The sequence below is a fragment of the Mastigoproctus giganteus genome, chromosome 1 (assembly GCF_048544385.1).
Source record: "Mastigoproctus giganteus isolate SK-2022 chromosome 1, ASM4854438v1, whole genome shotgun sequence".
Classification (NCBI taxonomy): domain Eukaryota; kingdom Metazoa; phylum Arthropoda; class Arachnida; order Uropygi; family Thelyphonidae; genus Mastigoproctus; species Mastigoproctus giganteus.
The window spans coordinates 29,680,156-29,695,403 of NC_143575.1; the positions used below are offsets into that span (position 1 = coordinate 29,680,156).

At 35.7% G+C, this 15,248-nt stretch overlaps 1 protein-coding gene across 1 annotated transcript in view; it reads right to left on the reverse strand.

Annotated features, from left to right (window-relative positions):
• Positions 1-11,780, reverse strand: part of LOC150090671 (rac GTPase-activating protein 1-like) — a 131,848-nt gene extending 120,068 nt beyond the window's left edge. The window contains exons 1-2 of the mRNA XM_090389937.1: positions 11,684-11,780; positions 749-890 (exon numbers count right to left, since the gene is read on the reverse strand). Of these exons, the coding sequence (XP_090246063.1) occupies positions 749-890; positions 11,684-11,780 (239 nt within the window). The remainder of the gene's footprint in view (positions 1-748; positions 891-11,683) is intronic.
• Between the last annotated feature and the right edge of the window lie 3,468 nt (positions 11,781-15,248).

Here is a 15,248-nt window from a genome sequence, read left to right on the forward strand (position 1 = left end):
TTGAGCATGCTCAATGCTGATGGGGTTCTTCCTCTTGCTCAGAATAATCACCTGAGAGGGCATAAATTCAAATTGAGGAAAGACAGATGTAGGATAGACGTGCGGAAATTTGCCTTTAGCCAGCGAGTGGTTGGTTGGTGGAACAGACTTCCATCCCTTGTCGTGGAAGTGGTTATTTTTTATTTATTTTTTTTTTTTTTTTGGCTGATGCTGCATAAGCTTGCTTTCTTGCATCAAATGCCTCTACTAATGCTAATGCTAATTGCAATTTGTGTGTGCCGTTAAAAAATGCTTATGCATGCAATCGTGAAATTTATAATTAAAAGAGAAGATTATCTTGGAAACAAACACCTCTTGAAGCATTTCTGAAGACGACGACTCCTTGTGGGCACTTAGTCGATGATGATGAAGAATAAACATTCTTTAACATTTGTAAGTCGTAAATAATTTCTCTATTATTATAATTTGCTGATTTTGCAGGCTACGTTTTCATTTCTTTTGATAAATCAATCATTCTTTAAACATAAACTAATTAGCTAACTAATTTCATTGTTGAGAACGTAACCCCTATTTTTAACCTTATGTCTACGGGAAATAAATTCCCGCTTTACGAGCGTGCGCTAGGAAGGAACGAATTAACTCGTAAAGTCAAGAACTACTTGTACTTGAAATGATAAACTAAAATTTGAAACATACTATTTAAAGATTACAAATTTCTGAGAAAATTTTAAAAGCTTGTAAGTCTTACCTAGCATGTATAAGCTGAGTCTGTAATGTTTTAACTTCAGTTTGGGCCTTCCGTAACATTTCTTGAAGTTTCTCTATTTCACATCGTGACAGTTCATACTTGGTAGAATAGCTTTCTTGTTTTTTCAGATAGTTCATATAATCTTCAAAAGAAATAGCATAATATGGAAAAAAAAAAATTTTTATATTTCTAATATATATTTTAACAGTTTATGTAACTTGAAGAAATATAACAATGTATAGTTATAAACTTACATTGAATATCATCATTACAGCATCTTTCTTCCAGATGTGTATTTGATAAAAAAAATAATAACAAAAATAAAAAAAGCATAAATTTATAGCTATGTCAAACTCTGAATGCCAAATATGAAAACTGACCGATACACCCACATAGGTTGCAATTTTTTTTTTTTTTTTAAACTACCATTATAATCCTAGAAAAACATGACATTAAGTTAGAAATTTTGCCTTCGTCAGCCTTTGGAAAACAAAAAAAAAAATCATCTAAACTTAAGAATATGATCAATTAATACACTGAATATAAAATCCTAAGACTGAGTTAAAGGCACATGCTTAGTATCAGAAAGAAATGGATTAGTACCAATATATTTACAATTCATTGCATATATATTTTTACACAAATATATATTGTTGCTCACCTTTAAAAACCCAAGAATTTTGCCTTCGTCAGCCATAAGCAATTCATGGAATTCATCAAGAATTATGTTTATGTGTTTACCTTGAATCCTTAAATAACATTTCAAGATTGTCAATTTCTTACAGAAAACACACTTCCATACTGTAGCTTTGTTTACAGAGAAACCAATTGCAGTACAGTACCAAACAGACAATATGGCTTGGCTCCTATACGTTTACATGGGAAGCTTTATGTAGACAAACTATAAAGAAAATGGTAAGCATTTTCTTTATAGTTTATATGTTATATTCATGTAGACGGTCACAAGACAAAACCTACAAGCATAGGTAATAAAGCATTGCTAGTAAGCACGGCGTCACATTATCACCTGTGCTGTAGATTTTGATTTCATGATCTTCTACATGAGGATGTATTGTAGATGCTTACTGTTATGTTATGTTATTTGGTTTTTAGGAGCATTAGCAACTAAGGCCATATTGCTCCGGGGATATGCGGTGGAGATGCTCACTGCTTTCTTTACATTTTACTGTGCAGTGTAATAAAATGCCACAATGAACTTTTAAAAGAAAGAGAAGAAATTATTTAATTAAAAAGCACACCAGTGATTTTCAACCTTTTTTTAATAACGGCACCCCTAAGTAATTTATTTTATTTTGCGGCACCCCTACTCAATTTTCTGCCTGTTAGATCTGTGTGTGTGTGTGTGTGTGTGTGTGTGTGTGTGTGTGTGTACAGGGTGTTTCAAAAATATTGGTACAAGCGTTTAGGGGAGGTAGGTAACATCTAAAGGAATGTGAATCGCATAGGAACCCATAACCGGAAACGTCACGGGAAAGTAGTAGCAGAGACACAAGAAGCAGAAATGACACAAGACAGTAATTAGTGGCAAACATTTATTTGACATAATATTAACAATGGAGTACGAGATGGATGCATTTCATGATGTTACAACAGATGCTTGAAGGTTCCACGATGAGATGCGATGCATGCATGACACTGATGCAGCATGGATTGGCGGACACGGTCAAACACACCTGGAGTTTCTTTGACAGTAGCAGCAGAGCTGACGAGTCGCGCCACAAGATACATTTCCGTCTCCACAGGCGATTCATACATGACTGATTAGAGGGCCCCCCCACAGAAAGAAATCAAGGCTCGATAAATCAGGTGAGCATGGTGGTTAGGCAATGGGTCCACCACAGCCAATCCATCAATGCCCAAAACACCTGTTCAAATGGTCACGAACACACCTTTCATAATGGGCAGGAGCCCCATCATGTTGAAACCAAATGTTGCGTCTCACATTTGCTGGAACATCGTCAAGTAACCCCGGTAGAACTTGTTCAAGAAAGATCCGATATTTAGCAGAGTTCATGCGGGATGGTAACAGATATGGGCCAACTAAGCAGTCACCGACCATACCTGCCCACACATTTATTGCGAAGCGACGTTGTGCCGCATGGGGGCACACACCATGTGGGTTGTCGTGAGCCCACACATGAGCATTATGCTGATTGAATAAGCCTTTCCGAGTGAAATAAGCCTCATCCATGACCAAAACATAGGCTGGAAAATTCAAGTCTTGAACACTTTCTTGGAGAAACCACTGCGCAAAAGCCACACGTGCAGGATGATCTTTGGGGAGCAGTAACTGAAAGGAGTGTAAGGAATCGTGGTGCCAGACACACTGTACACTGCAACAAGACACTCCTAAGGCAGAGGCAACGGCATGTGTGCTAGTAGTAGGATTATTCTGGATGGCATTCAATACACTTTTTGGTGGGAGTTCGCGTCGAACGTGGTCTGCCTGCACTACTCCTGTTACCACTAAATGACCCATAATCGCACAAATTTTGATGCACACGTGCAAACAAACGGTGGTCTGGTACATGTCTGTCTGGGAAGCATTCTCTCCATAAATTCATTGAGCAGCTCTTCCATTGCCCTCTGCTAATCCATACACTAGGTGCATGTCTGCTAGCTCACAGTTCGTATATCGATGCATGCTCTTCATGCGGCGACTATTGCTTGAATGAGTAAAATAGAAATTTTCCCTCTCGCGAACTGATGAATAGCGTCGTGTACCGACTTACGGTGACGTTTCCGGTTATGGGTTCCTATTCAATTCACATTCCTTTAGATGTTACCTACCTCCCCTAAACGTTTGTACCAATATTTTTGAGACACCCTGTATAATATTAAAAAATATACATGTTATATGATATTTATTATAATAATATAATTATGAAAAGTACATTTCATAAGTACAAATTATATATATACAGTATATAATTTTATTCTTTATATAGGGGTACTAAGTAAACATCAATTATAAATCACCACAAAATTAAAAAGATACTGTACACCTTTTTATAATGAAATAAATATATAAATTAAAAAATAATAATAAGTTTTTTAAGTAACTTAAACCCAAATTACGTGGCACCCCTGGAATGTTGTTGTGGCACCCCGGTTGAAAACCACTGGAGTAGAGATTAGTTCTTAAAGTAGATTATACTGTAATACATCACTGCACAAGATGCGAAAGATGACTGTGACTTGTAGACTCATAATGCTTTCAATTACTCAATTATCACTCAATTATTACATGACTTATTTTCCTTCAGATATTAAAAGGTAAGAACTGAATAAACTTTTAAATTTATAATCTTTCTTCAAAACTTTCATTTATTTTGCATTCAATAAAAAATATAATTCCTAGATATTTCTGTTATTAAAACTTTACTTATTAAAAGAGATATAGTTTCAGTCTAAATGTGATTTATATTTTATTTATTTTTTTTTTTAATCTTAGGTAATATTAAAATTAAGCTTAGGTACTATGTCAGCTGTTTCCATTGTGATTGTTGACATAAACACTTGCACACGGTGTGTGTGTGTGTGTGTGTGTGTGTGAGAGAGAGAGAGAGAGAGAGAGAGAGAGAGAGAGAGAGAGAGAGAGAGAAAGAGAGAGAGAGAGAGAGAGACTGTATATAGAGTAAGGACTGAAGAATACATAGGTAAATAATGAAGAAAATTTAAAATTTAATAAAGGAATAACACTAATACATAAATGATAAGAAAGACAAGTAGTTAAACTTTTGAGTAGATGTCAAAATCATTTATGTAGTCCTTTCAATTAGTGTTTTAAGAAAAGCATTATATAGTACTATTTACCAATAGAATCCGAACAGTAATATATCACTTGCTTGCTTGTTTATACATATGCTTACATTTAACCACTCACTTAAAAATTGCTTTACACTGAAAGAAAATAGCTCATCTGATTTGCAAAACCATGAATAAAAGTATTATCTGCAGAAAGATTACTTATTTCAAATAGTTAAGTTGTCATTAGCATTGAGGTAATGCTTAATTTATGCATGACAAAAGTAACATTCACTTTGATAACTGTTAATTCTATATGCATTTAAAAATTGGCTTATGCTAAAATTCCTGTTCCAAAGCTGTGCAAAGTACTAATTAAAATAAGTGTGCTTAAAGGTATAATAATCTATGTGTATTGCCTTGCATGCTAAAAAGAGGTTCCCAAAGAGGGGTTGCACCAAAGTGTGGTGCAACCCCTCCCCCTGGGGGTACGTGTTTTCATAAAGCACATTGTTAATGAAATATGGACAAACCATCCCACTAAATCCTGATATGAAGCATTTTTATTTACTTCTATTATTATATATATTTTATTTCTTTGAGATTAAGTGTATTGAAGTCTATAATAATTTATAAAAAGTATGTATATTCATAGCTAAATTATGTCAGATCTGTTTATTTGCACTTTTTCTAGAACTTGGGAGGCAAGCAAAAATTATGAAATATTTTAACCGGAATTTCAAGGTATAAAAACATGGGAACCTCTGGTCTAGTGGAACCCCAATTCAGCCAGACAAGAGAGGATAATCATTATATATCCCCCTTTTTAAATCATAAAATTAAAAGGGACACAGAAAATAAAATTTATCCTCTGAAGTTAAACTGTTTATAAATGCACTTTTGTGGAGTAAAGGAAAATTAAATTTCTTTACATAAACACACCCGTAAGACAGTTATGTGGCAAATATATGATTAAGCACAAATTTTCAAGGCAAAAAATAGAAGTTGACATACGCTAGAATATACAGTATATCCCACTCTGGAATATACAGAATGGGAACGAGATTAGATCCATGCAAGCGAAGTTTTTCGGCTCCAGCTAATAGAGAAGTTTTTCTTAAATTTTTACCATTTTATTGACTAAATTAGCATATTAATTTATTTTCTAGAAGTAGCTTTATATTCCTAGTTATGATACTCAGTTTATTCTGAACTTGGAAAGAGATTTTGTGGGTTATTACTTAGTATCGGTAAAACTTGTACTGTTCGAAACTTGCTGCCATTGTGTAGTATCGATACGGAATAGCATTACGTATACCTCAAACTTGATAGCATAAGGCATAACGTAAAACTAGATAGCGTAATACATAACACTGTAGTAGGAATCTGTTAGCTTAGTATAGTATTGGCAATTAATCAATTAAATTTATAAATCCTTTTAATTTTTATTGTTAATTAAATTGCATTTAAACAGAAATCATGCCCCAGACTAGAGCAGCAAAGCAACTTGCACAAAGTAGCGAAAGTGCTGTGGTTTGTGGGAGAATTGAAGGGGACAATTCTCCTACGCATCAGTCTAAAAAAATGTGCAAAATGCGATATGTTTGCAGATCTCTCTCTCTCTTGAATAGGACGTGATCTAGCTATGGAGGATGTCTTTGTGTGTGTGCTAGGTGCAGAGAATGTGAAGAAATTAGGCACCAACTCAGCATTCTGATGGGAGTCTATGAAACCCTGAAAACTCGGGTGGATGTCCTCGAAGGAATTAAAATGGGGGGGGGGGGGCATCAAGTTCTCAGCTGCCCAACTCAACGCCAGAGCTCAATCTTATGCACCAGGAAACACAGCGGCAACCTTCGGGTCAGAATGTGCTGGTCCTACAGGAGCTAGTTATTGTTGGTGACTCAATTGTCAGGGAAATGGGAAATATATTGAGCAGAAAGGATAAGTGGAATAGGACCACGGTATGTCTGCCTCCGTAGCCAAGTGGTCAGGAGAAGGAGTGCAGTAGCAGTAACCTGTACTTGATAGGGAGCATAGTTTAATAATATAAAATTACTTTGATCACGTTTAACCCTTTCATGAGTGAATTCTTCCAAATGCATGTGGGTTCCAGGTAATCAGCTTTCTGAGCATGACTGGGCTATGGAGAAGCTAAATTTTAACAGCAGCAGACTTTGTGGAGTGAATTTCTTTATGAAATTTGGAAGTTTTGTAAAAATGAAAACTTTGTACAGAAATGCTTTGAAGTGTTGATTTGTTCTTATTTTGACTAGATCAACAAATATTAGAGTAAAATTTGGTGTGACATAAGCATTGGGAGATCAAAATTGAGAGTAGGAGTGTGCTATAGGCCTAATGACTCTGATGAGTATAATAAGAAACTGTTCGGAGAAATAGAGTGGGCCAGTAAATCAGAGAGTCTTATAATGGGGGATTTTAATTTCCCAGATATTGACTGGAATTTGGGGGCTGGTCACTCACACAGTAGCAAGGCTTTTGTGGATTTATTGGATGATTGTTTTCTACATCAGCATGTTCGGGAGGCAACTAGAGGGAGTAATACTCTTGATTTGATTATCAGTAGTGATTCTTCATGCATTAAGAATCTGCAGATAAATGAACCACTTGGTGGCAGTGATCACAGTGTGCTGAAGTGGGAGTTACTCAAAGAGGTAACTACCATTAGGGGTAAAGGGAAGGGGTATTGCTTTCGTAAAGGCGACTACAATGGACTGAGACAGTATTTAAATTCTATACAGTGGGATCAACTGATGATATTGCCAACAGCAAATTCAAAATGGGAAGCATTCAAAGAACTTATCGTGGAAGCTACTAGGCTTTACATACCAACTAAGAAATATTGTTCAAGGTTTAGGCCTAAATGGTTGTCAGATGAACTAATGAGGCATATGGCAGAGAAGAAAAATGCATGGGATACATACAAATTAACACGTGACACGGACGCCTATGATAGATACAAGTTGATCTGTAACCAAGTTACAAAGGAGGTTAGGCAGGCGAAGGCAGATTACGAGAGATCCTTGGCAAGGGATGCGAAGAAAAACAGCAAAGAGTTCTTTACTTATGTAAACTCTAGAAGGAAGGGGATGAATCAGATTGGTCCACTTGAGATCGATGGGTCAACTGTTGATGACCCTGCTCGGGTAGCTAACAAACTAAATGAATATTTTGCATCGACATTCACACATGAGGAGTTATTCAGCGAGGGGAATGCCAGAGGTGTATTCAACTCTAGCAGTAAGCTAGAGAATCTTGTAATAACTGAGAGCAAAGTGGAGGAGAAATTGTTGAAGATAAACACAAGAAAGGCACCTGGGGTGGATGGGATCTATCCAGTTATATTAAAGGAGGCAGCAAAGGAGGTAAGCAAACCCTTAGCCATAATTATGAGAGCTTCCTTGGACTCAGGGGAGGTACCCATTGACTGGAGATGTGCAAATGTGACCCCAATTCACAAAGGGGGATCAAAGGCTGACACAAGTAATTATAGACCTGTGAGTTTAACTTCTGTTCCCGGAAAATTAATGGAGGCACTGGTGAAAGAAGCACTGCAGGATCATCTAGACAAGACTTCAGTTATAGCTAGGACACAGCATGGTTTTGTTAAGGGGAAGTCTTGCCTGACCAATTTGATTGGATACTATGATGCAGTCACAAAAGAACTGGATGCAGGGAATAACTTTGATATTATATACTTGGATCTTAGAAAGGCTTTTGATACTGTTGCACATGGAAGACTGCTGCACAAATTGGAGCAGTGTGGCATTGGAGGCAAGTTGCTGCTATGGATAAAGGGGTGGTTGAGGGGGAGAAGACAGAGAGTGGTAATCAATGGACACTGCTCATCGTGGACTAATGTTATTAGTGGAGTCCCTCAGGGTTCAGTATTGGGGCCTTTATTGTTTTCTGTATTTATAAATGATATTGATGATGGTATATCAGGCTTAATGTCCAAGTTTGCAGACGATACGAAGGTTGGCAGGGTTGTCAAGGACACTACTGACACTATGCTGCTGCAACAGGATTTGGAAAGGTTGAGCAGATGGGCTTCGAGGTGGCAAATGAAGTTTAACATTGACAAATGTAAAGTACTACATATGGGAAACAGCAACCCCAGAGCAACGTATCAACTCTGTGGTACTACACTGACAGTGGTAGAGAATGAAAGGGACCTGGGGGTGGTGGTGCAGGCAGATATGAAGTTCTCTGAGCAGTGCAGACGAGCTGCAAGAGTAGCTCATGGTGTATTGTCAATGATATATAGGAATTTTTCTAGCAGGGATAAGGAGGTGATTATTCCCTTGTATAAGGCAATGGTCAGGCCACACCTAGAGTACTGTATACAGGCCTGGAGGCCTCATTTCAGGAAGGATGTAGAGCTGCTGGAACGAGTACAGAGAAGGGCAACTAGATTGGTGAATGGAACAAAGGGGTTCTCTTACGAAGAAAGGCTTAAGTTTTGCAAATTACAGTGTCTGGAAACTAGGCACCAGCGGGGTGATCTGATAGAGGTGTACAAAGCCTTGAATGGTTTGAGCATGCTCAATGCTGATGGGATTCTTCCTCTAGCTCAGAAAAATCACCTGAGAGGGCATAAATTCAAATTGAGGAAAGACAGATGTAGGATAGATGTGCGGAAATTTGCCTTTAGCCAGCGGGTGGTTGGTGGGTGGAACAGACTTCCATCCCTTGTCGTGGAAGTTGATAGCCTAAATAAGTTTAAGGCTCAGCTGGACAGGTATTTCGAACGAACAGAGGGGTGAAGTGGAAGTGGTTATTTTTATTTATTTATGTTACTTTTTTTTTTTTTTTTTTTCTTTTTTTTTTTTTTGGCTGATGCTGCATAAGCTTGCTTTCTTGCATCAAATGCCTCTACTAATGCTAATGCTAATTACTACCAAAATCAAATCAGAATTTAAAATTTTAAAAAATTAAAAAAATTTGTACAAAAAAATCATTAAAAAACGTTTTTGTTACTTGATTTTAAGGCAGTACCTCTGCATCTATTTATGTATTACTTGATTCAATTTCATCAACTTCTGGGTCAAAAATTCCAGACTTTATTCACTTTCATTTTTTGTAAGTCCAAATCAAGCAACTGATGCAAACAATACTCCACCCACCTCCATACTTTTAAATGCTATTTTTATATTGCCATCCATTGTAAACAATGTTTATGATTACTTAGAAACACAGATAAGAGATGTTGGTATGCAATGGAGAAATCTGTATGTAAACAGATATTATGTGAAGCAACCTTCAAAAATGTATATACAGGTAACCCTCATATAACACAGTAGTTAGGTTCCTATAAAATGTCGTGTTGTGCAAAACCGAGTTATACGGGATTAAGAAAAAGTACAAAAAGGGGGTTACTTTCCAAAAGCTAACAAAAATACACTATTTTTTTAACAAAACTAACAAAAATACACCATTCTAGATTTTGTGATATTCTGCTCTGTTTAAAAAATCAGTAATCTGGGTTTGTTTGCTTTTGCTTGATAAATCTTTGTGAATTTCATTGTATGGAACTAAGCATTTTTGAAGCTCCCTTTTGAACTTTGGACTCCTTTCATTCAAGAATCTGCATTCAAAAAATAAGATTCTAATTGCTCGGCTAACTTTATGCCTTCCCATATGCTTTTTAGTGTAAAATTTGCAAGTTTAGAATTTTAATCTGCGCTATCAATCTTCTGAATTGATTTGGTTTGGTTTTACCTCCAATGCCATTTCCACCAAATCCACTTTGCCAGCCTCCTTTTCTACCAGTAATTCTTGAACATCTTCAGTAATCATATCTTTTTATTTTTTTAGGAGAATCGGCGACTAAGGCCATGTTACTCTGTGTATATTGTCTATAAATTGCATGTGTCCTGAAGTCGATTTTCTGTTTTACTGGACAAAAAAACCCAAGTTTCTGGGAGAAAAAACCATGCTACCCTCGCCTGAGCAACTCAGCCATGTTGTGAAAAAGACCCATAAAAATTCCTCCCATCATCGATAGGATTCAAACTTAGGTCTTTTCCACTCTGTGTAGAAAGGAAGGCAATTCTATCAACTGTGGTACCCACGAGGGCTTCAGTAGTCATATCATCAAAACCTTCCTCTCTTACCAACATAGCAAGTTCTACTATCGCACCGATTCCATTTTCTGCCAGTTCAACCATATTTCCTGAATGAATTGACTCTGGCCATACATTTTTCCAACACGCACCTGTTGATAGTTTTACTTCTTTCAGCGATAAGGCTATGATTCTGATACAGTCCACAATTGAGAAATGATTCCATGCCTCCATTACTTCAGATAATAGATTCGGAATCAATTTTTACCAAAATCCATTGTAACGATTTTCTAATGTAATGAATTTTAAAGGTGGATATAATGTCTTGATCTAATGGCTGAATGAAAGAAGTTGTATTAACTAGTACAACTGTGGTGGTAGTAGGAACATAACTTCAACGTGTGGATGACCTGGTGTGCTATCCAATAGTAATAAAACTTTGAAATCTAGATTTTTCCACAAGTTCAGGGATTTCTCAGTATTTTTTTGACTAGCGAGTCAACAGTGGGGATTCAAAAAGAGTGGAAATGTTGAAAAATTGCATCCAACATAATAGCAGGGTTTTCCCCATGCAAAAGCTCAAAAATACCCTGTCTATGAGAGGTTTACCAAAATTCTCTAACCACGTTACATGTTATATAAGTACCGTGTTGTGCGAGGACTGCTGCAATTTATCAATCTTTTTTTTTTTTTTTTTTTATGTGAACCCCAAACACGAGAGATATTAGAACCTATAGTACTTAGTACCGTGCTTGGGTTAGAGCAAAACCGTGTTGTAGAAGTACCATGTTATACAGGGGTTGCCTGTATACACACCCTTGAAAGAATCAATTAAGGTTTAGCATTTTAGCACAGTGCACTAGATGGGCAGCAATCCTTTAAGGTTGGAAGGAGAATCAGTTGGAAGAGTGAGAGTAACTCACACTGCCAACACCTACTGTGAACTACTGTGTAGAAAAATTCTCTCCTAGAATTTCTAAGGAATACATTACAAATTTTACTTTGCTAGATATATCTACGACTATATATATGATACATCTTTAAATTTTAATCAAAACTAACATATATATATAAACTGTACCTTCTTCATTTCCTTCCATCAAAACCTTAGAATACCGACATAAGTCATCAAACTGTGTCACTAGTGACATCTTTGGAGTTGCTGTTGGTGCAGCCATGCTCTGGATGTTCTGAAAAATGATAACTATAACAGTACTCAAATTTTGATCAAATAAAAGAATATTTATTTTTTAGTAAAAATGTTTAGGAAAAATGATGCTGCTTACTACATAACACTATCATCCCATATGATTTGAACAAGGCAACATTTAACTTTATGGAAATATTCCTAACAAGCATATTATGGAATTAATGTATAAAATTGTTTAAGGTCAAAGTACCATTACTTGTAATACATATAAATTAACAATTTTAAAATTATACAAATTGTTAGTTGTCATATATAAAATAAAATGTTTATAAAATGACACATGGCCCACTAAACTGGCATTAAAAATATAATAAAAGGTATAGCTAGAGCATGGTAGTATAAGAATTAAGAAAAGAATAAAGGGACTATTTCAAACACAATATGGTACAGCGTATGCCACTTATTATGATCACGGATTATGTTATCATTCATATAATGTTATAGCTTTTGTGAAGTCTCAATCAGATGTATACTAATATGTAGAAAAAATAACATTTATTGTAATCAGCACTTCAGTTTTTGTTATCTCTTTTTTTGCCTTATTGCAGTTGACGCATGTGAAGTGAAAGCGATTGTTGCATGGCTAGTTATGCTGTTGCTTCATAGTTTATATGGTTGTCAGTGTCATTACTCCATGAAAGAAAGTACCATATCTATATTCCTACCAATCTGACTGTTTTACAGTAGAGCATTAACCCTTTTCTAATTCTTGATTTTAACATTCTCTTTATTTGTTTTTAATGGTCTGTATATATTTCCAGAAACATTATGACAGTTTCATTATTCTTGATGACTCTCAAATAGTGGATAGTCACTTGTTTCATCAGTTATTGTTATCAATTAAGCTGAGTTTATTCAAAATAAGAGGCATCCACTGTAGTTATAAATTGACAAAGTATAAAAATAATAGAGCTAACTAGATATGATGAAGCTAGTACTGGAAAGAACTGCAGAAAGTATGAAATAAAATGCTAGGAGTTGTGGCCAAGTGGTTGGTATGCAGGCAAAGAATTGCTGCCTATTCTGCATTCAGACTGTCACAGCATCATAAAACTGCTTTGATTCTATATAGCCATTCTGGAATATGAAGCAAATTTATTTATAGTTAACCTGAATTTGGAAAATAAAAGAAATAAATTGATTCAATATAAGCATTGAGAGACCAAAATGATGGCAGTCACCAAAAGAAAAAGTAAAGCCATGGTAAATTAAAAAAAAAAAATTGGAATATTAGACCCTAAAAATCAATAACTGATATACTGTGATTTTTCTGAAAAGATATGAAATGTTGGAAAGGTAGACAATATCAAAAGGGAATAAAAGATATTCCACTATCAATTTATAAACAGAAAAATTACATCTTAAGGATGTAAAATTCCTGGAGCAAAACAGATCACCTTCTGTTTTTAAAGGAGAAATGGATACATTTGATGGTAAAATGATTTAGTCTAACAAACATTCAAATGCACTATGAAATGAAACAATTATTTCAATGATAATCCTGAAAACAATAAGACTGCAACAAAAAAGATAAAAAGATAAGAGAAATGGATAAAATTTGAGTATTCGGGTGTGACACACTTAGAGCGGAGGGAATGTGACCACTAATGAATAAATGAGAGGGAATGCTACTGCATTGATTCAGACTACCAAAAGAAGCCATCCCTTTGTCTATTTTTATGATTCTCTACATCACTGGATCTAGGAGTTCCTTTTGTGGCTCATTCCAAATTAAAAATATACATATATACAACCTTTCTTCAAGTTTTCACCCAAGATATGCTAATCCATCTGATTCAACACTTTCATTGAAATAGGAGATGGATAAGACTGTTATACAAGACCAGTACAATATGATTATAATATATGAAATTGTTATAATATGTGAGATTTCTCAATAGCAATGCAAAGACTGACAGCACTCATTGCTTTTAATGGTATTCATTAATAAAATACATCTATCATGTATTTACATAACAATTGATGAACCAACAGTGCAGCAGTTGTGTGTTTATATGCACACACACTTTATAGGTTTTTTTAAGAAAACTATTTTCCAGTGGCAGCTATGAATGATTCGTACACTTTAAGAATGTGTGAATCCTGGAAAAAGTGATAAAGAGATATTACAGAACACCTACATCCCAGAAGCAATCAGCAAAACAGTATTCAGATGATGGAAGCTTTTGAAGGTGGAGAAAAAAACCATAATCGATGCAATTCACAGCAGGAGACCATGCACTACTGTTACAGATGTGCCTTCCGTAGCCGAGTGGTCAGGAGCGGGAGTACAGTAGCACACGCTCTTTGAGTTGACCGGCGTTCAAGCCCCTGACTGCTGAATACGATCGATCTGCTAACCTGCACTGGACTAGCGTGGCAGATTATGGTCCATTTCCCTCAGCATGAATTGTTGAGGAGGCTTCCATCCTGCAATGGGTTGATAATGGCTGCAATTTACCTTTTTACAAGAAATATAATTAATTTCAACAAAGAAAAGAAAATTGTTACAAGGTTTTTCTTCCAGTTTAATTTGTTATTGGATAGCATCAAACTGTGACTGTGTGCATGTGTTTATGTAATATGAGTTCTTTGTAATCTTAGTGATGACCAAAAATGAATATGTAGCGGAAGTCTGCCAGTAAAATGTGACTCTTGTTGAACAAAACCTTATTGAGTCTTAGATTAGACTCTGTGACCCAAAATCAAGCATTTGAAAAGATAAAACTTGCCTCCTCTGAATAAATCTTGCATTCACCTTTGGATAAGTGGTGATAGCTCAATTCTAAGGGGATGGTTCTTTTTAGCATCTTGACATCTCAGAAACATTTGTGGTATGCAGTTCGGACATAAAAAAAAAAAAGACTGCAGTTCTTGAAATAGTGGTTTTTTTTCTCTAAGATTGCAATAGCTGCACATCAGTGTAACACAAACAGAACATCTGCCTTACAATCCCAACCTCATTCCATGTGATTTCTGAGTGTTTCAGATAATCAAACAAACTATGAGGACACAAATTTGCATCTGATGCAAAAGTGAAGCAAGTCACCACTACTAGCCTATGCAAGACACCTGAAAACGGTCTATTACACTTGTTTGAGAAGTGTTTGAGGTGGAGCACCACATAACACATAAATGTTATTAGTTTACTTTGAAAAGGGAACCATTCCCAAGCTTAAGGATACCTCAGATATATATAATGCAAGCAATCTCATTACTTTTCAAACATTCCTGGTAGCTAAGTTTTTCAAAGGCAAAGAAGATATCCATATAAAAATGAATGAATATGTACTTCTTCAACTGTTGCCAAATTGGGTTGTCTATAAGGCAATCCAAATTAAATAATCTTGGTATACTAATTATATTAATTGGTATACTAATTATATTGAAGACATAAGGGAAAAAAATGGAAGTGAAACAGACTATTATTGACACC